Genomic DNA, 26,991 nt, shown 5'->3' on the forward strand with positions numbered 1-26,991 from the left:
ATGAGGTTTTTCGCTCAAAAGACACATGCAATTAATTATGAGAGACTTTATGAAATGGATTTTACTTCTCTTTGAAAGTCTCTCACCCCATTCTGAGATTTATAATGTAAAATGATTTTTATGTGATCACTTTAATGAAAACACGCGTCCCGGAGAAGGAAAAATCCAGCTCCTGTACTAGTATTAACCCTGGGGGCGTTTCATCAACGAGTTCGTCGGAGGCTTTCACCGACGAATTTGCTATCAGCCAATCAGACGCAAGGATTTACACTGACAACTGTTAAAAGCTAATGAAATCCTTGGTCTGATTGGCTGATAGCAAATTTGTCGGTGAAAACTCCGACGAACTCGTTGATGAAACGCCCCCCTGAGTAAAACGTCACAATATGGTACGCCGATGTACGCGCAAAGATGGAATTTACTTTGTGACGTCACAATAAAAGTGATAGCATCACAGACGCACGGGATTCCGGCTGAAAAATGCTCCATTGTGATGTCATGTTCATCCAGCGCGCAATCGCGCATGGCGACAGGAATAACATACTGTACTACATGCCAATGCATGGAAGACATTATCAAAGCTTGTTAACGGTAAAGGAGCATTCATATTTCTGTGATAGCTGTGAGAAGTGTAGCCCTGAAAAAAAAAAAAGCCACCAAGAGAACGGGGAAAACAGAGGAGAAGACAAGATGAGGTAAGTAGAGTACAGATCAATCATTGAACCATGGTATTTTATAAGTGTGACAAGTAAAGAATACACGAAGGAAACAGAAAAGTTAGTAAGATTTAATGAAAGCAGAAATCACCAGATAAGTTATGAACAGCCTATCTAGACTAACAAATATGATTTACATACACTATCATTCAACGAAGCATTACAATTCCTGAAAGAAATAGTAATTGTGTTTTAAAAAACAACGAGACACCCTGAATCAAAAATTTACTGTCAGCAGTTGATGAAATATATTCTGCAGGGGGGGGGGGGGCAATAAGCCATTATATCTTTTCATTATTCATTTATTTTCGTGGTGAATTCAGCTCGTCATTAAGTTGCCTACACAGAGATGCTCATATAATTAAGCCCTAAATATATTCCCATTCTCTTTATGTTTATAAATTTTTGATAACTGAATAATACAGTTTAGTAGGCCTATCTAATTTTAGTTATAAGTCTATCATCAAGGGTCACAGCATTTGCATCGTTTGTTTCGAGGCTTGAAGTTTCCCCTACATGGTAATAATTTAGCAATTTATTGAAATCCGCATTTTGTCTGTAAAGTTGGAATTGTTCGCAACGAGTTCTTGAGGTCACTTGCTATCATGAGTTGAGAAAGGATCGACGCTATGCTTGAATACATTGTAAAACTTGTTTCTCAAAGTTCTGGTAACATCACTCATAATAACTTATGAAGATTACAAACGTATCTGTGCATATATATGTTCACATTCGTGAACGAGTTTCATATAAGCACCTAGTAAAAAAGCATTAATTCCACATGGCCTTATTTCAGTTCTATTTTGCTGCCGCAATATATAGTGTGTACATTATCTTATGGCTCTTTAATATCAAGAAAACCTCAGCTAAACATTGGGCAAGCTATAATTAGGCCCTTCTGAAAAAAAAAAAACCCTGTTAGAAAAATTATGCTTACATACAACTACATCAAGTTAAGTTGTCTATCGCAACAGTTGATGTCTACTTTCCAATTATGGCTGCAGTCGAAAAGCTGTGATTAGTAAGCGGATGGCGAACATCAGAAACCCGGAAGTCCAGGCAAAGATTTACAAGACGGAGTATCAAGATGTAAGTATCATGATCTACCTGAGCCACGGCCGGTATACCGCCACCTAACGATGTGTCACATTTTACTCTCTTCAAACTCTTCAAACGTAGACCAATTTTGTTCCCAAATGCTGAGAGACTGGCTTATATCTTCAGAAGAAAAAAAAAAGGAATTCAAGCGAGATATTGACTTGTGTTTACATATGATGCAAGCAGTATGATTGGTAGCAGTTAACTTTCTTCTTCTAAGGATGACTGCACTAGGAGGCTTCTACCATTAGGGAAGCACTGTTCTCATTAAGATGTACTGCTATGGTATAGCGAATCGGCGAATGGTAGAAAACCTTTTCTCTTTATTTTTGTATACTGTCTTCATCTTCTTCATATTTGTTTCATCATCATCATCATCACCACCATCATCATTACCATCGTCATTATTCCTTCTCCCTCGTGTGCCCTCTTCTCTCCCCCCCCCCATTTCATCTTCTCCGTTCCCCTTCTTTGTCGTTCCTATGTGCCTCTTGTTTTTCCTTTGTTTTAGTGCCTAAAATGATGTGATCCCTGTTACATTTGTACCAGAGACCATATCATTATTTTTTTTTAATGTGTATATGCCCTGTGACTGCAACCACTATTACATGTCAATTGCATGCAGGCATACAAATCGCACCAATGGCAGGCCCCACGAAAGTCAATGCGGCCTACGGTTATACGAGGTGTGTCAACCCTGAGCTACCCCACAGACATGGTCTCCTGCACTCATCGATCCTTTGTCCCTCACAAGGCAAGTTCCAAATCAAAATATCTCAAGTAAGAAAATAATTTGAAAGGGAATAGAGTATCGTGAAATGGGTCCAATAAAAAAAAGTTAAACTCAGTGTGACCTCAATAAGAGCTTGATAACTTACTCCAAGAATGTTCCTGTTGTAACGCTTATGCAAGTGCCAATGTAAATGTTGATGTTTTAATGTTATCATCGTTATCATGAAAGTTAAAGTTTATAGCAATGCTACTAGTAATCACAATGTAGCCGAAACGTTACCGGTATTGACTGTTTTGGTCCGAGGGTTCCAAATCTTAATGATGAGAGATAGATAGGCCTATCATCGAAAATTTTTTTTTTTTGGTCTTTTTTTTTTTTTGGTTGAATGTCCGGCGCATAACACTGTAATGACTTATACTTGAATGTTTAGCCGAAGGGAAAACCGAGAAGCTACAAGCCAAAAAATGCCGACTTCACCAAACCCGACATCAAGATGAACAGCTCAACAACCTATTCGATCGAATTCCAGGAGAAAGGGGGAAGTCTTCGACCTCCTGCCTTCAAACCTAACGATATGAAGGTGAGCATCCCCCTCTATTTCTTCCTTTCCTCGTCCTACTCTCGTCCTCTTTCTTTTCCTCCCCAATCCCCCATCTCTTTTCCAGTTTTTGCCGTTTCCTAATTCTCTTCTTTTTCTGCTCATTCTCCTCCTTTTATTTTTTAATTTCCGTTCATTTTCCCTCGACTTACCTCTTCCCTATGTCCTCTTTCTTCTTAGTTTTGTATACCCGTAACATGTGCATCTCGATCAGTTGTTAAGTGATTCGTCTTTGCAAAGTCTTTTTTTTTTCTTTTGCGTAAATTTACTTAATATGCAATCGCGATGGCCATATCTACTTTGAAATGTAATCACAAGTTGGTGCACATTTTGTATGATATATCATTATCATCTTATAGCACGCCGTGGCTATGCCATTTAACGCCAAGACGGTGTATCAGGCGCACTTCACCGAGTTTAACCGCGAAGAGCTTGATGCGTGCAAGGTGGAGACGCGACGCCATGCCGATAATCTGGGCAAGGAGGAGAAACCGCCGTTCAGCGCCCAGAGCACTGCACAGGTATCAGGATGTCCACGTCACATGGAAATGTAATATTATTTTGGGGGGAGTGAGTGGAGTGTAGCTAAAGAGCTGCTTTACAAAAAATCGTGTACTGTAGTCCTCTATACCGACCGTAAGACTATAGAAAACAAATTATAAATACTATGATGAAAAGAACTTGACTGTATGGAAAACGTTTCGAACGGTCTAATCACTTCGTTTATTTGATATAAAAAACACGGACAAACTTAGTTATAAGAAGAATTAAGGTCACGGGGTAATGATGTCAAGTTTAGCAGGACCGTGGACCAGAGTTTTCACTTTATTGTTCACATTATGTTGCCTTTGACAGTCCAGATCATCTGGCGTTTATTTCCCATTTTGTATGTCTGTGTACCACGCTTCCTCTGCAGGATTCCTTTCGTCCTCCCGGCAACGTTGTCCCTGCCTCATCGTTAAAACCAGAGGAAAACTCTCACATTGATCACTCCAAACCGTTCGAGACCGAAACGACTCACCGGGCCGAGTTCACGGCCAAGACCATGCCGGCCCGAGAGGTGGCGCCCTTTACTCGAGAGCTTTCGCCCAAGAGAACGCCACCTGCCATGAGCAAGTTGAAGGCCGTGCGGGAACCGTTCGACGGCCTCACCGTCTTTAGGCGTGACTTCGTCAATCACAAAATGTCGTATATCCAGCAGAGCTACAAACCAAAACAGACATACAGGAGAAATCGTAAGTGAGAATTCCTCCTGTAATATTTTGTATTTTATAGCTGTGGATTATGGAAAGTGAGAGACAGTTAAAATGATGATCAGTCAACGAAAAAAACAACATCAACAACAACTAAACAGCACCTTATGACTAGCAAAATATAAGCAATATTTGCTAACTTAAATTACGGCATTTCAACAAATTCGACATCCTGTTAACCCCAAGCACTTCTAATATCTAAAAATTCGGTTTGTTAGCAAGAAGTAAAATATCTCGCTGTGCAAAATAAAACAAAGCTGAAATATGTCGTAAGTCCAAGATTAATTTCAATAGATTGTTATATTATCATTTCTGCAGAAAAAAAAAAACTTTAACTGTGCGCAATTGTAGCCCTCACATAGATTCCCAATTCAAGCAATGATGAATATCTAGCCCCAAATCCATCGATTTAAAATATTATGTTGGAATAAGATCTTCATTGTACTCAAGAAATTTGACATGCAAAAATAAGTTGCGCACTTTTACAAGTTTTCACGGTTCCCGTTATGATTAAGAATATGGATATTGTACTGATTAATCACTTACAAACTTGTGGCATGGTTGTCTGCAAACCAATCTCTGGCTGGCATTTACAGTTTTGAAAAGAACGTTGCACGGATGGACAAGCTGAGAACTAATGCCTCCTTTGGGGAGGTGGCATTATAAAGTACCAAAACTATGAATCGGTAGACAACCTAACATAAGGATCGCCGATGGGTAGTTGTCACATCGGAGTAATGGCAATTGAGGTAATTTCTTATTTTGTTGTACATACATATTTTGTTTCTTACCGATATATACAGCTTCAAAGTTTGATGGGCGAACGACACATCGTATGGCTTACCAGCCGATCCCAGTGGGAGATCGGAAAGCACGCCCTCCCTGGGCAGACCGTGGCAAGACGGTGGTTGTCTCCAAAGCCCAACGCGCAAAACTCGATCTTGTTACGAGCTATCAGGTACTGGTGCTTTTCAAACCCCTTTAAATAGTAAACACAATATGCCATGCACTGACAACCTTTAGTTGAAAATTGTGGGTTTCGAGGTAAAAAAAAAAAGAAAAAAAATAGTGCAATTTCTGTCACTGCAGGATCAAAATAGCGCATGATAACCTGGTATTTGTTTTATATCCTCAAACACATCGTCAAAAAAATGCAAAACATTTTCACTTCATCATCAACTGCCAATCCTCTGAAATATTAAATAAGAAATATGTGTGTGCTTGTGTGTGTGAATATGTGTATGAATGTGGGTGTGTGACTGTATGTGTTTATGTATATATATAATGCAATGTAAATAGACATATGAATGTTATATATATGTATATGTTTATATCTGTTATTTTTTGTAATTATTATGCTTAGAATTATAAGAAAATATGGTTATCATATTTTAGCGGTTTGATATAAGAATCTAAATTTATATATACTTTTTTTTTTTAAATTAATGATGTATTTTTGATGATGAGATGTTAGATTGGATTTCTGTATTGAATTGAATGATTGATTTGTGTGTATATAAAGGTAATATTTCAGAATATTGGCATTATAATTGTGATATTACATTACATATTATGACGCATCAAGATATTTAGATAATAACGATTCTGTTGGTAGATCCTGAGGAAGGCCTGATGACTGGCCGCAAGCTCGACTGATTAAAAGGGAGAACAAGTTCGAGGGCAACGTCCGACTCAGTCTAATTTCTTTCAGTATATATTATATATATATATATATATATTAACAATGTATACATATATATAAAGCGCACTCCCATTATAACAAACACGGTTATATTGTAACAACATTTCGGTTACAAAGAACCAAAACTTCAAGCTGCAACATTATGGGCTCTTGGTTTTTTATTGTTCATTTGTCCGGTTATAACGAAATTTCAATACAACAAAATAAAACTACCGGTCCGAGGACTTTGTAATAACGGGAGTCCACTGGAATGGCTCTCGTAATCAATGCAATGCCTTATTTTCCGCAGGAGGCATTCAAAGACCCGGATCGAGTCATCCCAAGGGAGAAATGTCGTGGTGTGACCTACAAGGTTGAGCATGCGCCTTATGGATTGGGAGCCTGTGGGGACAAGCAAACGCCCATGGAAGGGAAGACACAGTACAGACTGAGCTATGTTCCCTGGGGCAAAGAGAAACGAGCTGAATCTTACAAGGTACTTTTATTCCTGAAGTGTTTTTACAATGTACATTTGTGTAGAATGATCTGAAGTTGGTTAGAATTTGTAGTACATGTAGTACATCACGCAATTTTGTCACTAATACTTCCAATATTCATTGACAAGACTGCCGCACTGACGTTGCAATTTGCATTGCTCTTTGGTATCAATATGCCAAAGTTGTAGATATTATTCACTTACATCTTTTACATATTGCAGCTCATCACACAATACTCCTCTCACAGCATAAGCACATCGAGAGCATAGAGGAAACTATGATATTTTGCTCCACCTTCTCCCACACTGCAGATCTGCAAAACCTACAAGCCTCCGACGGCACCATTCTTTGGGACCTCCACCTCCAGCGCCCATTACAAGGGCACGCCTGCCCCGCCAGCAAAGTCTTGCCGGCCCTCCATCCGTCCTAGGTCAAGTCCGGGAACCATGAGCAACTGTACCACTTACAGGGCGACGTTCGGACGCCGGGCCGCCAGCTGTCCACCGCCGCCCGAGACCTCCAGAGCAACCACTCCCCCTGCTCCCGTGCCTCCAACGGATCCAGTCAGCAATAAACAAGTTTAATTTAGAGCAATAAGCGAACATTTACCATCAACAGCATACTGGCCAACAGTCGAACACAGAAACATTTGACAGTGTTGTTGTGTACCTGTCATGTCTGCTCATGGTTAGGTGAAGACATGAAGCTGCAAGTTAATGAGTACCGGTAGTTGTCATTTCTAATAGTTTGAGGTTTACACTTAACTTTTGGAAGAACTGATTTCAAATGGCATAAATGTTGGAACTAGAAAACCAAAAGTACAGCTTCAGGTACAATTCAATGCTACAGAGGACTTTCATTTTTTTTTGAAAAATGTGAGCAAGCTTGACATTGATTTGACTGAGAATGAATGAATATTCTCATAGAGAGGCTACAGAGCTAATAAGGCTGCTCTTGAATCACGCGTTAGCCCACCACAGTTCATTCTAAGACTTCCAAAAGCAAATCTCCTTCTCCCACTACAACACTGACACGCAAAAGAACTGATAAGCAGATGAAATTTGTCTCTTTTCTTAAAAAAGCTTGTTGAACTTTAATTCTGCTCTCAAAATGAACTAATTAATGACAATGCAAAGTGAATGAGCCTTGCTCACTTGAAGGACAATCTGATGAAGCAGTGGAAAAGACAAAAACGTTATCAACATCGAGAATGCGAAGTGCAATGTTGGAGATGTCACAGTACTTTACAAAGGAATAAATTATGCTAATGTCATGAAAACATACTGATGTTCTCCAACTCGAAAAATAAGCAATGAGAAAAACTACAGCTTTATTGTGTGAAATGTGACGCTGCTATGTCAAACTCGCTATATGAGTGTTAACCCCCGTGCGGAACATCGCAGGTGCTAATGAAATAAATTACGAACATAAACTACGAAAAAGTCCCACTACAGAACAAGATCAACCAATTCTTTAAGTCACATGTTGCATTATAGTGCATATACCATTGAATATTGAAACATATGCAGTGGCGGATCCAGGCGGGGGTGCATCGGGCGCACCCCCCCTTTTATTTTTGTTTAATATAACAAAAGAAATAAAAAGAAAAGGATGGAGGGGTGTGTCATCTTTAATTTAGTAAAGGGGTCCTTCCTTTATGGAATTCCTTGATCCGCCCCCTGCATATGTACATGAAAATGTGTTGAAAGCATCAATAAGCACACATCACACAATACACAATCAAGTACAATCACTGGGAGTGTGTAACTTGAGTCCATGAAAACAATCCCTAGTCAAGCTTATAGATAAAGCTGCAGCAGACACTGGTAACTACAGAAGCCATTACTAAGCATAAGGTGACATGGAGCATACAATCTTCATTTGAAGACTTGCATTCTTATGAGAAAGCAAACAAACATACTGTAAATTTCATAAATGGTTGTACAACCCCAAGTATGAGAAGCATTCTGGTGCTTCATTTCTGGCCAATCTTTAAAATAGACTAGTACACTGTATGTATAATTTGTGTGTGTGTGTGTGTGTGTGTGTGTGTGTGTGTGTAATCTAATGATTTTAATTGTCAATGACTAATCTACCTAAAAATGAACCATAAAACACCATACATGATGCAAAGCATGAAATCATTTTCTATTACATGTATGTAGTAAACTTTGGGTCATTATATGTTGCTAGGATATTTTTTCATTAGATTTGCATTGCATGAGATGCAATGACCAACTGATTCAATTCCATTCTACATGACAGTAGAGAAATTCTATATCTAACTGTACAAACGAGTCTAAAACCTTTTCACACGGCTTTTTTTCTGAGCGAGTCCACAATCTGTTGAGATGACAAACCATCCCAGAGGTCATGAACCTGAAGCTTCAAAATCTATTCTGTTTCCCATTAAACAGACCTTCTTCGTGTCATGTTTCGAAAGGAAATCTCTGTGCTGAATGCCAGACATGGCTTCCCATGGCTGCATAAAATCAGCTTTTTGCACCAGAAACTAATAAAACTAGGGTAATGATACTGGCAAGGCCATCTGATAAAAAGTGACAACACTTAAGAGGCTACCTTGGATAAAGAAGACCTTATGATCATCATTAATGATAGGGTAGCAAGAAAAATAATGGATGTCTTTAAGTATAACATAACTAAGAAGTTTAGGTCTCTCTTTACAAATGGCAACATATTTGTGGTATAAAATCGGTGAAATTGAGGTGAACAAACCGGGTGGCTGATGTAGGTTGGGGTGACTGACAATACTAGTATGCCACGGAGCAACAAAAGACGCCCAAACCATCCAATATGTACAAACACAAACACACATATTGCCTGGTGAATGAAATATTTTGTCTCTTGCCATTCATCACGCCACAGTTCAAGGCAGTGATCCCCGATATAACTAGGCCAGATGGTATGTCGTGACATAGTTTGTGAAGCCCTAGGGGGATGGTGTGAGACACAATGAAATTTCCATGACGTTATCTTTCCTTTGACACATAAAGCATTGAATAATAGGCAAAATGATGCCGTGAACCCAAAGAGCTTTCTCATACTCAGACAACTAGGGTAGGCTATGAGGCCACTCAAATAGTACAACAGACAATTTATGGGGTTCGATGATGTCTTACACCAAAGGCAGGTCACAGTTCAGTCAAGGAATGGAGACACATTTTAAATGAGAGCAATGACAATCAATATTTAGGGTATTTGATCCACAAAAGTACAGCCTTCAGACTACATGGTACCAACAATAGGTCTGCAAACTTCCTTCAAATTCCCCGACAGTCACCATGTACGTGTTGCACCTGGACTGATAATAACCTCACATACTTCTCCAGACTTGATTCAGACAATGATACAAATCGTTCTGATTTTATCAATCCCCCCCCCCCCCCACCACCAGAGCATTCTCAAGCTAACATTCCCTTGATGAGTGGGTGAGAGGAAACTATCAGACGCCAGGACTATCTGTGCTTGCTACGTTTCCACATCCTTTGTGTCTCCATCGTTGGACCTTTGCCTTCCTAAATGAGTCCTCGCTCATTGCCTTCCTAAATGAGTCCTCGGCTCATTTCATGATGGATCGCCTCGACGGCTCGGACGCCGTCGGGGGTGGAGGGGGACCGCTCCGCGCCACTTGGTCGATGTACTCGTTCAAGAGGTCCTGTCGCTCGTTGGGAACACAGTCCAGGACCAGGTACCGCTTGTCCTTTTGGAGCACCTTCTCAATGTCCATGAGGTGTTGCTTTGACTCTGCAATCATCTTCTTTGACCTGTAGCAGGACAGAGGTGAAGGAGACATGATACCGTATAATCCCCCCAAAAATCCAACGGAAACCGTTGCTATGACAACTTTAACAAGGAAAAGTAGAAATTACGCGGTGCGCAATATATGTCCCCGCCGGAAGTAGCATTTTGTAGCAAAATGTACGATATAGGTAAAAAATCAAGGTCAAAGGTCAAAGAAGTCAAAGGTCAAAATTCTGTCTAGAAGTTTTGAAGCCCTCACCTAGTGCCATCACATAAAGCAAACGGAATCGAAATTGGGTTAGAAATGGCGAAGGAGTAGCATTTTGTAGCAAAATGTACAATATAGGTCAAAAATCAAGGTCAAAGGTCAAAGAAGTCAAAGGTCAAAATTCTGTCTAGAAGTTTTGAAGCCCTCACCTAGTGCCATCACATAAAGCAAACGGAATCGAAATCGGGTTAGAAACGGCGAAGGAGTAGCATTTTGTAGCAAAATGTACAATATAGGTTAAAAATCAAGGTCAAAGGTCAAAGAAGTCAAATGTCAAAATTCTGTATAGAATTTTTGAAGCCCTCACCTAGTGCCATCACATAAAGCATACGGAATCAAAATTAAGTTAGAAATGGCGAAGGAGTAGCATTTTGTAGCAAAATGTACAATATAGGTCAAAGGTCAAGGTCAAAGGTCACAACTGAAATTCTGTGTAGAAGTTTCAAAGCTCCCATGTAGTGCTATCATATAAAGCAAACAGAATCAAAATTGGCTCATAAATGACAGAGAAGTAGCAAATTGAAGATTTTGATCACACACGGACGCACACACGGACAGACAGACACACGGACACACGGACGCACGGACACACGGACACACACACGTACGGAGCCCGTTTCATAGTCCCCTGCTCTAACTCGTTCGGCGGGGACAAAAATAGTGAATCAATCCAAATACAATTTCAGGGTATGAAACTATAACTCATTACCCACATCTTACAGAAAACCCCAACTGATTTACTTCAGTGGTCAAAGAGAAATGAGAAGTTTTGTAGAGCATGTCAGGAATCCCTTCCCTCCAAGTTCCGCCCATTGTGTTCACACATTATGCAGTTCCAAGAGCATCCAAGTGCAAAACTTGGAAGAATCAGACCCATGACATGCTTTACAACAATCCTCATTTCTCTGTAACCACTTAACCACATTGAATGGGGTTTTCTGCAAAATATAGCTAAGATGTTATATTTTAAGACCCTGAAGTTGCATTTAGACAGTTTAATCATATTGATAGTTATCAATGCAAAAATCCGATTGTAATTTTTTTGGACATACTGTATATAAATCTATGATGCAAAAACATGATCAGCACAGTATCACACTACATTCCATAGTCTGAAAATAAAATACAGGTGCCATGACCCTTGATAGAAAACTGAAGATCAAACTTTTGTTTCTTGCAGAAATTGGCTCTTAGAGGCATAACATATGGATGTATGGCTACAGATGAATGCTGAAGATATGACAGCCACAAAAGCCTGAATAGTTCCTTGCTAATAGCTTAGGAAAGAAAGCGAGCCATGGGGGATCAACACCGTGGGTCTAGCGCTCACCTGATCAGCATACTTCACCTTCATGGCACTCCACCTGAGGCAAACTATTCAAAAATCTTTGAGATTCAAGGATTACTGCAGGTCTTTTGGGCTACACCCTCCTAATTTGGGGTACTCCAGGAGGTACCATCACCATTTGTACAAACTATAACCCCCCACTGATGGTGCCTGCAATGTTTGGTCAAAATACAGACACGACTTTTCCAGAAGAAGACGGAAGTGTCAAATATTTTGAAGGTTAGCTTATTTGGAATATTTGGACCCTGCCCCAGGGGCCATCCTGGGGGGCATCACCATCATTCATACAAACTATAATCTCCTCCCTTTACTGATAATTTTGCAACATTTGGGCAAAATTTCAGCCACAAATTTTCAAGAAGAAGATGAAAACGTGAAAGAGTTTTCACACTCGACAGACAGCAGACTTTGGATGCTCGCCTGAGCCATTCTGCTCATTGAGCTAAAAAACTCAAACCAAAAGAGAATAACTGTCAACAAGAGGAATGCCTCATGCTTCATTCAACCATGAATGTAAAACAAAAATCCCATCTAAATAATGAGCAGTTCTCGTTAGTCCTCCACACTTTTTGGAGACTTACTTGTAGGTTATGAATTTTGTCTCCTTTAACAGCTTCTTGAAGGCAATGCGACTGTCCTGGTATTTCTCCTTAATGTAATCGTCAAATTCACGCTCACGTTTCTAGAAGAAAGACAAATCGATAAATGTGTGAAGATGGTTACTGCAGCACGTGGTTGCTGAATATTCAAGCAAAATGAACAAATATGCTGGGATTTCATAAATGAAAAGTGTTACAAAATGTGCTGTAAGGCAACTCTTATCATTCACAGGAATCCTCGGCATATCTGAATCAAAGAAATCAAAGACTGTTTTTGCTTAAGAGGAATTGTAACTATACAGTCCCATTTTTGTACTCCAAACCCGAAGAGGGGGATCTCAATGAGTGGCTCAAAAATGATGTCATTCTGATGGTTCTCTGTAATGTCTGAAGTGGAAGTCAACTTAGGTAATTTGCTGAAGACAGGAACACATACAGTTTACAATTCTTTACTGATCCATCTCATCTGTTCGTTCAATCATATTTCAGTTTCTCTTATTCTGGACTTACAGCTTCGGTTCCACCATGAATTTGAATACAGATGTACATGCCTTGTGTTATCAACCTATTCATGAGTAATTGCATTACTTTTGTAATTAATTTCTACACTCAGAATTAAACCTAAATGATTTTGATACTCATATGCCCAGTGTATATATGCATCATACTTTGTTTAGAAATATGAAAAATCAATTCAATTCGATTTTTCCTTGTCCATTTCATGGCTGTCTCTCTCCACTCCAAACATAAGTAGGTACAAGTACTTAACAATGCTACTGAGCTACAGTCACTACTGATTTTTTTCCCCAAGACGGTCTCCATCACAAGACTAGTGTCTTACCCTGTCACTGGAGGAAAACTTGGTGAAGCGAGGGTCTTCTTTGATCATCCTGCGAACCTCCTTCCAAGAGGATGTCAGCTCCAGCTGTGGAACCAACACACAAAAATCTACAAGTCAAACCGATTTCTGAAATGTAGCCCTGCGATGCAGCAGTGGTCTCCATGTTTCCACTGCACACTGATGCCAAGCAAAGTTGGATACTTTTGATGTCACATGATGTCTTTCATATTATGTAATCAGCTTTCCTGGCAGCAATCCCCCCCCCCCCCTTTCCCCCAAACATTCATTTTGCCATCACCTAGAACTCCTGCTCAAAATTTAACTGTGGTTATCATGCATAAGCATAAGCAAATGCAAATGCAAATATTAGCACAATTTTTTTAAAAACAAAAACAGCAGTTACTTCATGAACTGATACAGGACACTCTAACCATAAAAGGCATTATCTACAGTGCTTCTCAACCTTTTTGACCCCCAAGCCCACTCTGGCTCCTACAACATTTTTGTAGCTCATATAGATTAAATACAAATCTTTTTTCATTAATTTTTAGGTGACATCCCGGCCCACCTGCGAGAGCATTGCAGCCCAGCAGTTGACAAGCACTGACCTACAGCAGTAACTTTGCAAAGACACAAACCAAGGCACAAGAAAACTACATGTACCTCCTGGCCACAACGTACATATGCTAAAGGCACATGCACACAGTGAGATTAGAAATACCAGACATATGTCTCCCAAACATTGGGCACTTACACCCTTGGTTTCGTCCAGCAGCTCCCTGAATTTGTCCTTCTTCTTGCGAGACAGGCTGCTGATGTGCTCGGTGAAGAGCTTCTCCTTCTCCTCGCGCTCCAGCAGCTCCGCCAGCTTCCAGCGGCTGTCCTTCCTCAGCTGCCGTCTGGTGTCACGCCAGTTGGAGTCTGAATCCCGCACCTGCAGATGAATTCCAAGTTTGACTTTACCAGTTTACTGGAGTGTTCATTTTGAATATTCCATATACAGCTCACTGCTACACAGGGTACAATATTCAAGTAATCTGAGTCACTATCATCAGTCTAGTTGAATATGAAAGAAGCTAGAGACTATGCCATGTAACACACGCCAAACAAATTTTCATAGTTTGTATCATCTTTAAGAAAGCATTGAGTACAAATTGTATATGATGTGTCTAATGGAATGATTCTCACAGCATGATATAATACAGGCTAATTCATAATACAGAATTAAATTTGTTTCACAGGATTAAAGAGGCAGGTCTTGTATGGGAGAGTCTTAAACTCACACATGCACAAATTCCACTTTTACTTTTCATGAAATGCGCAGAGCATAGAGAAACCAAACGAAGAGGTATTATGTTAGACCCCCTTACAGGGCTGCCAACATTTACCCATCAAAATCAGGAAGACTCTACAGAGCAATCGGGAAACACATGTGAGTTAAAATACATACATTTCAATAAGTAAAAAATGGTTCCTAAATCAGGGAGATTTTGAATTCTCTCATCAAGACATGAAGGAATATTGACTTTTTTGGGATGCCTTTCCGAATCAGGGAGATGTGGTGCAACTCCACTCTTACAGCTCGTCCCGGATGAGAAGCAGTGATTGGTGAACAGTTGTTAGCTTAACGCAGAATGGCAGAAAACTAGGGAGGTAAACAGAGAAAAGGCAAATCACTAGGGAGGTAGACAGAGAAAAGGCAGAGCGCTAGGGAGGTAAACAGAGGAAAGGTGGAGCACTAAGAGGAGTGGAGTGTGTACCAGGTCTGCCAGGAGGGCTTGGAAGTGTTGCTGGGCTTCGTCCTTCCTGTACTGCCCACGCTCCCGGTCCAGCTCTTTCTGCTGCTCGGTGCGCGTCCTCTGCACCTCCTTTTCCCTCTCCCGCAGGCTTGCCTCGATGCGCTTCTGCCGCTCGGCATCATCGTTGTTCTGACAGAAGCAATGCATGAATCAAAACCCAACATTTTTTTGACAAAATCTACATTAAAAAAACCAGCATGTACACTGCAATGGTCTCCGCAAAATTCAATGGTACCTGCCAGAACATCTTCTACAATTATGTAGATGCCTACCTGTATCTGTTTGGCAGAGGGCATTTTCTGATGCATGGAAAGCAATGATATATTACATTTATACATCATTATATATTCTCTGTATCTGCAGCTATAATTCATGGTACAAGTACATGCAAAAATGGATACAGAATGTGACTATTATGGCCTCCTCCTTCAATGAGATGAGAGCAAGCCTGACACTCTTGATTTAACAATGCTATCCTGTTCTGTCTTATTCTCTGGCCTTGTCTTGGGATTTGCCTTGATTATGACAACCAATGGACAGTCCAAATTCTTTTTTTTTTTTCGGAATTTCAGTTCTAAGGAGAATTTAATCATTCATACCTTACTTTTGAAACATATGAAGACATTCAAGTTTTAAATACACCATTAAATTCTACACTGAACAGATAAGAATAAGAAACATGCACATTTGGAATGAGTTTGGGTATCAACATGCTACAGTGAAAAGTTGCAAGATCTCTCTCTACACAGTGTCAGATAATATGTGGCCAATTTGAAAGCGGGGTCACACCAGCAGCGCCACTATCTGCACATCTGTCTCTTTCGAATGTGCTGTGAGCTACCTTAAAGTTCTGGTCGATGAAATCTCGGAACAGGTCTTCTCGTTTTGAGCTGCTCTCCACACCTTTGTAGCGAGGGTCGGATTTCAGGAGCTCTTTCACCTTACTCCACCGACTGGAAGCCGACAGCTCCAACTCCTCACTCTTCTCCTCCAGCATGGCCAGGAAATCCTTCCTCATCTGTGGCCGAAAGTCAGGGCCAGTGTCATAGGACAAAAAGAAAACAGACAGAGCAGTTAGTATTTGGTTCCGACATACTGCATCTGTGACAACTGATCTCAATCTTTTTTTTTTTCCAATTAAAAAAAAAGAAGTATTTGTTGTGTGCACTTTGAACACAGAAAATTTAGAGTGTAGTGGTTGCAGTTTGCCCTTTGAATATGGAAAATTCAAGTGTAGTTTTGTATATTTCTGACTTCTTTTTTCTTCTTTGTCATTATGAAATGCAACGGGAGCACGCATGTCACTTTGATAACAATCATAAACATATACAGTAACTGCAGTCTGCCAGTTTGCTTCTTTACTACCCTGTATGAAACAAAAAGGTAAGGTTATTCAGTGAATAAGGCATTCAAGCTGTTTCATGGGTCGATTTCTTGTGCGAGTGTTTTTCAATTTCAGTTTGCTGATATCATTCATCATTATAATTGAGAAAACTTGTGTCATTGGATTCTTTTCACTGATAAAAATAAGGACCTCGAGTTATCAATTAACGTCTTTGCTTATTATGCCAATAGGAAAAGTAAGTGTGGAAGCTATAAGAAAGATGGGCATAAATTGGCGATCCAGTATGCATTGTTCTGCAGCCTAATCAACTCATGCAATAATCTCCAAAGATGGATTTATAGTTGATAGCAAATAACTTTGAAATCAATAAATGTTCAGTTTCCAACATTCTATCAGTGCAAAAAATCCAAATCCGAACAAAAATTCCTTAATCTTGTGTAGAAATACCTACTAATTTCATGCCAAAGTGAACATATAATCATGCTTACAAACTATAAAAAAAAACGAGCCATTTTGTATTAAAGGCAGGTATGTAATTGTTTCACCTTTTTAAGGAAATTTCAACAAAGATATTCAACTTTTAGCAAACACATTTATCAATTCATTAAAAATGTTTTCATGTTTTTTCCTTTCCACATTAGTATACACATAACTGTTTCTTCAAAGAAAAAAGGTCAAATTAATTCTCATGTCACATTCAATCAAAACAAGTTTGCAATATTGTATTCCATTAGACTGCATTATGCCGTAGTCACATATTTCTTTACAAAATAAAAATAAGTCTCGCAAAGGTATTGCAACATGATTGGTATACCTCGTAACTTTGAGTACGAGATAAATCAAATCACAAGAGTCAGACACAGCCATTATGTGTTAAAATATGATGACCACAGTGAAGGAAGAGGTAACAGAAGTGATGCTTAGAGGGGGTCACAAACTTTTGAGATTTTTCAGACTGCCAATAGAACTTGTCTGCTAACCTTCTCGGAGGAAATATTCATTGCACATTAAGCCATCTCAAAGTCTAAATACAAACTTCAATAATGTGTCTTCCACTCTTTTTTTCTCACATTACATTTTGCCCATTATAGCTCTCAAGTGAATTTGCAATCTGAATGCTTCCAAAACATTTAACACATTGAAGAGTTCTACCAACAATCTGTAGGGTCTAAGAATAATGTGTATGGTACATAAATGTACATACAATGTACACTGGCATACATGCATGTACTCTTGGATGTGTTTAAACTGGGAGCTCATTTTCGATAGGAATCAATGTATGGAATGTCATTTGCAGTTTACGAGAATCAGGAAGACTCTAACACTCCAAACCCTTTTGAAAAACAAGTGTTGGAGGATGTGGGTACAAACAAGGCATATTTGCAGTCTTAAAGCAGCCTGATTTACTGTTGTAGCTTCCGTGGAGAGGCTTTCTCCACCAGTTGCACACACAACAAGGGTTTCAGAACATGAGAGTGGGTGGATCTTGCTTGATTTAGGCATCTAAACACTGTAATTTGGCTGTTTATGTAACAACTGAATAAAGAGACGTTACCTCTTCCTCCACAAATCACACATGCCAAGTAGCCAGCTCAGTCACAAGCAAGCACACAAAACCTGTCACAGTTCATAACAGTCATTGGAATATTCCAGTCAATAATCATGCATTTGTGTTTTAGACACAATAAACTCAAGATATTGGTCAAAATAAGGGGAAAAAACCCTCGTTTTAGAGGAAATGACTTTTTTAAATAAAGAAATTTTAGTTTTGTTTTTGGTTTTGTGTACTGGTTTATGACTGAGTGAATGCCTCTATGCACATAAACACAATCTTTAGCTCTTTAATGAAAGAAGAACTAAACCAAAATGATATCCATATTAATCAAATGATTACAAATAATCATTCAAGTTTTGGCAGTTTGTGCATCACTTTATAATGCATTTTAGATATCATTCATTTATTGGATTCCCGGTGGCGATAAAAGTTCTAAAGTATTTCTGTTAGAAAACCATGTGAAAATGTACCTTCTATAATTACCCCAAAACAGAGTAAAAAAAATGAAGCTTCTGAATCAATGCCATTTCATGTATGTGAATGCTGTTCAATACTTTCCATTTGTGTGAAATGATTAGTGTTGAGAAATGAATCCTTTAGGTATTAAAAAAAAAAAAGAAGGTTTGGATTGCATCATGATGCACAAAAGTAAAATAGGCGCAAGCTACGGAGAACTGGTAGATGTGTGGTTTAAGCCCAAAGAGGCACCCAGCTTCTGGCTAAAAGCAAAACAACGGCATGTGACCACTGCATGATCATCGGAATTGCTACTCTTTACATCAACATGAAACCATTTGCTGTACCGAATAAAGCTGGCTTATTTTTGCAGACAAGGAAGACTTTTATTCATCACCCTTTGTTCCAACTATCAACGACATCTTGATAATATCAGCAGGGAACAAGCAAGCAGGAAAGATTTCCATTGCCGCGGCCTTGAAATCGCCATCGCTACAAGCTTTGTTGGTTGTCGTGACAAAATAAAATACAATGCTTGTTAGGATTTAAGAGCCTCATCAACAAGTGAGTGAAATTTCTTTAAAGGACTCTGCTTTAGTGTCAGTTTCATTTAAACTTCATTTCTAACATGCTCTATAACTTTATGGAGACGATATTTAGAATTCTAAAGTTTCTCTAGCATGCATAACACATTCCAATTTCGTGAAATTAATCTTAAACTAAACAGTACATCATGATTTTCATGGAATGTTAACAATAGAGGAAGGTACAATGTGTCTTTAGGATGAGTCTGTAGTGAATTCACAATGAATAAATGCCTTTCCCCCATTTAAATTCAAGGCTAAACATTTCCAAAAGATAAAAACAAACAAACATACAATTTCCATCAAGGACAAAAATATTTGATATGAAGAGCCTCATAAATGCAACTGTTTTATTAATTCTTATTGAATTATGCAGTCAGAAATGCTTATAAAGTAAATGAATTTGTTCATTTTACCTCATTCTCTGTACATGTACGCAGTGAAAACTTTTCAGTGCGAGGTTTTTTTTTTCCGAGTTTGAAATATTTCAACAATGGCTTTAATGCCAAAACAAAAGACAAAATAATTCCTCATGAACACAAAACAATGATGAAGAGTATTATTGGAGCATGCCACTCCTTTCCCTGCCTTTCCAAACCTTTCCAACATCCTAAAGCAACATTGTACCCTCAACAATAATAAATAGTTTGCTTTATAAATGAAAACCATTTCAGTCAATATCACTTGAATTTGATGTCGAATAAAAATCATATCATGAATCTGTTCACATTACACAATCTGCATAGACAATACACATCATACTGGCACGACAAAATATTGAAACAATGATGAAATGATTACATTTGAATATGTTTTCAAGTTGGTATAAAACGAAATTTGTCAGTCAAGCAAACATTTCAGATTCCCAGTGAAACACTATGCATCTTCATGTTTTGTTTTTTCATGTAGCAGTGGTTCAAAATGCTAGATAGCTGCATAAATGTAACAGCTATGGGTCATGACATAAGTTCAAGTCTAAATATATGGAAAAAAATAGTTTACGATGAGTTGTTTTTGTTTGAAAGTCCACTTCCAAATGAAATGTTGACTTTCAGTTTCAATATCAAAGAATCACCAAATTGTAAATGAACAAATAACACAAAAAACGAAGACAAAAAGTTTTGAAATTTATCAAGAAAAAGTCAAACATTGATGACAAATTTTGTAGATGGGAAATAAAAAAAAAAAAAATTATGACTGACATCAAGCTGTAGTTTTGTATGTATGCAATACAGAATGAACACTGTTGACAAATATTTGCATGACTAGAAACTTGTTCATTTACACCACTTGAAACATTTTGAGAATCCCTGCAATGGTAAAAAAATGGCAAAACAGGAAAAACAATAAATGTAGTAGTATGGCAAATATAGACAGAGTAGGCTGATTTGAATGTCAATAAAAGCTGTTTGAGGAAGAATGGACAAACATGAAAGTTGAATCAATTCTACAAATTGCATCTCATTAAACATGCCTTGAATAATATACTTCTCTGATATACACATATCTACAACTCAACAGTTTGAAATATTAACCATATATTTTATTTTATCACAACTTGATCAAGATTTGAAACCATGATTTATAACTTGGTCCAACAGACTCATGAAATAATTACTAACAATACAAAGCAATTATCAAATATTGTCACTGATATGCCAGATAAACTGTAAATAAAAACATACATTCAGTAAAAAAAGTGATGCAGCTGGAATGAAGAGGAAATTAGAAGAAGATAAATGAAACGGCTGGGCTCATCAGGTCGGTATCCTGCAAATTGTTAGCATACATTTAATACTCTGGTGATGTATTATTGTAGCAATGTTTGAAAACAACACACCTTACATACTACTGCAGCACAATAGACAAGTCATACAGAAGAAAAAATTCTTTCCAAGTGTAAAATATTGGGCAGACCTTACGGACAAAAGTGTCAATGTAACAGTTGCATGTCAAAAATCATCAAAAAATAATCTTTCTCAGTGTTCATATGGACACAGCATAATGTACAGAGGCAGTGCACATCGATCATGATATGACACTATGGTTGATAGCACATGTCATATAGAATCAATAGAGGCACATCTTGATTAAAAGAGGCAAGTAAATTTCTATCATAAGGCATCATCACCGTGGTTACGTCAAATCATTTTCGTTTCTTTTTTATTTTTATCCTCATCAGTGATTGATTTCCATCACAAATTTAAGGAATTTGTGACAAATGGGTTCAAGGCTCTGTACAATGCATTACCAATTATCATTGCCATCAATGCATCCCCTGGTGTTAAAGAAGAACCAAATCAAAACAAAACAAATGAACGAGAAAAAGACTAATGCATACATGCCTAAGCTAAAACGACATTGGGGCAGAGGTGTAAGTAGATGGTAGTACTAAGCAGCTACATATTCGGTGTATAGACACAAAATTCTCTAGCCCATCACATCAAGTTATCAAATCATACAACCCAAACATTTCCAGTCAATGTGTCCCATTTCTTCCTTTTTGTTTTGATATAATCGGGGAGCAGAATGTCTTGTCTTACACACTTATATGCTCAGACAGCTAATACCCATACAAGGCATCAGTCATCACAATGATTTACAAAACTACTTCACTTTTTTTTCCCCCTCGTAGAACAAGAACCTGACCATGAACTTTTTGACAGGAACGCTCTTTCACAATCTTTGATGAGAAAGTACATTTTCCTTATTTTCCCTTGCCAAGGCAACAAATTCTGTCTGCACTGATGCAAACGAGAGCAAAATTAGAATTTGTCATTTCTGGTAGCATTTGGAGATCACACAAAATAAACAAGGCAAGATTTTGAAAGACACCTATAAACTGAGTGAAAGTCATGTTTGGCAGCAAAATGGCTAAAAATGATATTGTAGTAAAAATTTTAGCAATTGCATTGAATTCCTCATTGGTAAAGGGTTCCGAGATATTTGTTGAAGCTCACTGGCACATGTAAAATGTCCTCGAAATGAAATTATTGCCAAGATGGACTAGTAAGGGATATCTCCTGCTACCAACTGGCATGTTTACCATTGGTGACAAAACAACCCCCTCCCCTCCCCTCCCCTGCCCTGTCCACCCCTCCCGCTGAGAAAGGCACCAATACTCCCTACCTTTTCTGTCTTGCTGATCCCCTCCTCCTTGGCCTGCCGGCGCACCTGCAGCATGAACTCGTTGAACAGCCCCTCCCTCTCCCGCATCTTCTCGATGCTCTTGAAGCGGGAGTCCTTGCCGTGCTTCTGGGCAAACTCGCTGAAGGTGGTTCTGGGAAGATGAAAATATAACACAATGACAGCTATGATCTAAGAATAGATTCTTGATATAGCACACCTTAACTTCTCTCTTCTTTTCTATGTCTTGTTCTTTTACGGCAGAAAAGGAAACTTAAAGGTGATGGCTAGTAACTGAAAACTGGGAATCAGTGGGAATGCTAGGGGATGATTGTTCCAATTCTTGTGGGATTTATTTAAGAGTACATTATATATCTATTGTTGTGAGAAAATTATTTGCTTCAGAATGGTCTCATACTCAAGTAATGTGCAGTTTAATGTTTCCAGGTTAGCATGCCTGTACAGTGACGGGGCATTAAACTGCACATTACTTAAATACGAGACCGTTCTGAAGCAAATAATTTTCACACAACAATAGATACATAATGCACTCTTAAATGAATCCCACAGGAATTGGAACAATCATTCCGCAGCATTCCCACTGATTCCCACTGATCAGTTACTAGCCATCCCCTTCAAAACAAACATTTTCAAGGTAATATCTCACTGTTGGCAGATAGGTGGTAATTCTTTTGCACATTTGAAGACATCATGAAATCCACAGACCTAACATTTCTAGCTAGAGCATGATTATGGGGCTATTGTCAAAATTTGGAATAAATTGACCCATACTTTTTGGTCATTTCACAAAAATGTAATCATGGAGCAATGATAGACCTTCTGCCCTTAAAACTCCCCAGTATCACTCATCTAGCATAAAAATGTATCATATCTCCAAACCTATCTAGGGAGAAAGTAGCCGGTGCTGATACTGACATTGACATACTGCCGAGAGGGAAAGGGGGGGGGGGGGGGGGGGGGGGACGGATAATGTTGCTATATGTTGCTGGAGAAGAAAAGGCACAAACACACACACACACACACACACACACACACACACACACGCACCAGGGGTGTGAGAGTACTTGCAGAAAAAAAAAATGCTGTATAAAAAAAAAAAAAATCTTAAACTTATGAAAAAAAGTCTGACGCACAGTAAATTGCAATCATTTCAATGCATTTGTGAGATATGGGCAGAGTAAGAAAAAAAGAGAAAATCTTAAGTCAGATTGGACTCTGTACTCTCACATCCCAGACACACAAACACCCCTCAAAGAAATCTTACTTGGGAGTAAGCTTGGCTGCCTGCATGAGGGCCTTGAAGTCTTCTTTGCTTTGTTTGACCTTATTCGCTTTCTCTTTCCTCTCCTCATCAGCACGGGTCTTGATGAAGTTTTCAAACTCGTGCTTGCGTTCCCGAGGAGTTAGGAGCAGGTAGCGTTGGTCAAACACAATTTTATGAAGCTCCTTCTCCCAAGTGGAGAATGCTGATACCTACAAAAAAGAAAAAAAAAAAAAAAAAAAAAGAAGAGAGAGAAAAAAAAGAGACATTTTGAAAAGTTTGTTTGGTACCCATATTGCTCAATGCACATTTCCCTCTCAATTGAATTTTCTCACTAATGAAAACTTGCAAATGAAAGCAATTTTACTGCATTATCCTACACCAGACCTGAATATTTTAGTAACTCAAATCTCTAATACTATGTTCTAAGATTATACAATAGTGACTACGATTGAACCAAAAAGAACAGGTAAAACAAGAGCTCACTCACATGAGTTTCAAGACATACTTGACCTTAATGCAACCTAAGACACACAACACGACTGTAGGCACCTCCTCTTCTGATAATATAGGTCTTTCTATAAACTGAAAATGTATTTTTCCCCTTGGGCCCCACAACGACTTTGTTACTTCCATAGCTACCAAATCGGGCTACCACTGCTGCCTTCAGAAGCAACTTTAACTTTACCCGTAAAAGCATCAAGTTACAATTTATTTATTGGCTATAATGACTTCCTGAATCTAGACTAAACTAGATATATCGCTACGGCTACTGATATGCCTCCGCCATAATGCATGGTTCTCCTAATAGGTCTATAGTACAATGTCTTGACAATGGGTGATGACAGTTTCACACAAATGGCAAAATATTAGACAGGTTTGACACAAATGTGCTGAATGTTCACTTTCCTAGAACTAGGTTCAATTGGATGAATGATTAAAATGTAAGAGTGCAGGTATTTGGGGAATTGATGATTTTTACTTGACTTTTGACCCTTTTATAAGTTTATGCATTGAGTAATTTTCAAGGTATTGAGAAAAAGTATAATTTCAGTATCAAATGGGAAAAGAGCATTATCTAAACCTGGTCTTTGACCTTTGACCTCTCAGTTCCAAAGAGAATCACTGTTAGGTTGAACATGCATAATTATGTAAGTTTCATGATGATACCTCGAGTTACTTTCGAGACATGGAGGAAAAAGTGCAATTTAGCACTTTCACTTGACCTTTTACCTTTTGACCTTTGACCTTTAGGCAAGAAACTTCCCCAAAAATATATATTGGGTAATACATGCCATACATCAAGTAAAAAAAAAAAAAACCTTCAGGCATATTGCATTTTAAGGAAAGTAGTGATATTTTGAGAAGTTGACCTCGACCTTTGACCCCCTGACCTTTGACCCATGACCCCCAACTTCCCTAGATAATCACTGCCCATCGGTACAAGCATATATACTAAGTTCCATGAAGATACCTTGAACCATTTGCGAGATATGGGGAAAACATGAAATTTCAAATTTTTTTTTTCACAAAATAACCTGTGACCTTTGACCTTTGACCCTGTGACCCTAAAATCCACACAAAGTATTATCCCCCAAGGATATACCCTCTTATCAAGTTTGATGTAAAACCACCACACGGTTCTTGAGATATCGACAAAAACAAAACGGGACGGACGGACGGACGGACGGACGGACGGACGGATGGACGGATGGACGGACGGACGGATGGACGGACGGACGGACGGACGGACGGACGGAAGACCTCACGGTGATATACTTGTGTGTCTACCCCTTTGTTCTCCCTTCTGTTAAAATAGACACACAAGCAAAAACTTTAGCCACACAAGCCTGACGGAATAAAGGCCATCTATTGTGCACTATTGTTCTCCTAGCCACACAAGCATACTCTCGTTAGCACGGACGGACGGACGGACGGACGACCCGAAAACATAATGCCTCCGGCCACTTTGTTGCGGAGGCATAAAAACTGAAAATTTACAGTTTATGGCCCAAGGGGATAATAATCTCTGGCATTCCAACAGCTTTGTTTCCTGTTGTCAAAGTTTCCTACCAAAGCTGAGTATAATCTGTCTACTGGTATTCAAATCATACATGATAATTCACTATTTTTTTTTTCTGGACAACAAATGACAATCAACAAACAATGCAAAAAGAAATAAGCCCAACACAAAGAGAAAAGAAACCCGCCACCCAAGGTTAAGTTACAGATCATTTTTTGTTTTGTTTTGTTTTTGTTTTGCTTCATCCATTCCTGTTCACGCAAAGACTGCACATCTCAGAGGGTCTCAGTCCTTCAAGAGTCGCGTCCATAACCACTTTCTGCAGATTGTATAGCATATTATTTATCAGGCCCCACTATCTTCTTTTTGTCATTATTCCTCTCTTAAGCTGCTGTGAACCCTTGATTAGGCCATGAGGTTGTCATGTATAGTGCACAGCATTGTATGCATGATTTTGATATGTAGTGTCATGCCTTGTGGACTATTGTTCACAGTAGCATTTTACTTCTTAAAAAAAGTAAATCTATCCATGTCTTATCTTTGGATAGAACTCTATGCAGCAAAAAGGACGGTCTTACCCCTCTTTCAAGCAGCATGTCTCTGAACTGCTTCTGGCGAATCTCCAGGGGTACTAGCGCCCTCTCCCTGGCGGCCTTCACCTCGGCCTCCAGGGCAGCCAGCTTCTCAGGGTCCGACTGGTGCTTGTCCTTCTTCTTCCGCTTGGCCTTGGGTTCCCCCGCAGCATCCTCCTCTTCCTCCTTGGGTTCCGTCTTCGTCTCCTCCTTCTTCTCCTCTGCATTGCCAAAGACAAACAGCACCACTGAATAGCAAACCACTGAGGGGCGAGTGAAAGTCAAAACATCTCAAGTGCAATATCGCATCTGATGCTTGTGTAGCTAGACTCGGCAGAAAACCAAAGTCAAAACCACGGACTTCAAACAAACCAGTGACCTGCTTTCCTCTGCTGATCCACTGTACTTGAATGATTGTAATCGTAATTTTTGCACCCCCCAAAAAACAAAACAAAACAACCAACAACCAACAACCAACAACCAACAACCCACAACACACACACAACACACATAAAACATACAAACAACAAACAAACAAACAAACAAAAACAGAGAGAGAATGAAATATTTGGGAATCCAGATCTCTATCATGTTTAAATCACTGAATGTTCAAGAATGCATTTTGATCAAATCCACACCTTTGAACTGTTTGAAGACATTTGTTTACAGTGTATCTGCACAAACTCAAATGAATCCTCCTATTAATGGAAAATCCAATGAAGAATTAAGCCAAGACTATGTAATGCCTCTGGCCACACTTGGTGGCGGAGGCATAAAAACAGAGGTGAAAACAGAAATGTGGTTACGAGCAGATTATCACACAATATCATAAATTTGGCTCAAAATCTGGAAATT

At 38.9% G+C, this 26,991-nt stretch overlaps 1 protein-coding gene across 1 annotated transcript in view; it reads right to left on the bottom strand.

Annotated features, from left to right (window-relative positions):
* Positions 1 to 10,156: 10,156 nt before the first annotated feature.
* Positions 10,157 to 26,991, bottom strand: part of LOC139712776 (transcription elongation regulator 1-like) — a 40,244-nt gene continuing 23,409 nt past the window's right edge. Inside the window, exons 11-19 of the mRNA XM_071624567.1 lie at positions 26,143 to 26,357; positions 23,545 to 23,753; positions 22,263 to 22,413; positions 16,035 to 16,211; positions 15,155 to 15,322; positions 14,149 to 14,328; positions 13,395 to 13,478; positions 12,536 to 12,636; positions 10,157 to 10,361 (exon numbers count right to left, since the gene is read on the bottom strand). Of these exons, the coding sequence (XP_071480668.1) occupies positions 10,157 to 10,361; positions 12,536 to 12,636; positions 13,395 to 13,478; positions 14,149 to 14,328; positions 15,155 to 15,322; positions 16,035 to 16,211; positions 22,263 to 22,413; positions 23,545 to 23,753; positions 26,143 to 26,357 (1,490 nt within the window). The remainder of the gene's footprint in view (positions 10,362 to 12,535; positions 12,637 to 13,394; positions 13,479 to 14,148; positions 14,329 to 15,154; positions 15,323 to 16,034; positions 16,212 to 22,262; positions 22,414 to 23,544; positions 23,754 to 26,142; positions 26,358 to 26,991) is intronic.

Source organism: Diadema antillarum, unplaced genomic scaffold (genome assembly GCF_040938485.1).
Source record: "Diadema antillarum isolate AM-2024a unplaced genomic scaffold, OU_Dant_1.0 seq00001855_RagTag, whole genome shotgun sequence".
Taxonomy (NCBI): Eukaryota; Metazoa; Echinodermata; class Echinoidea; order Diadematoida; family Diadematidae; genus Diadema; species Diadema antillarum.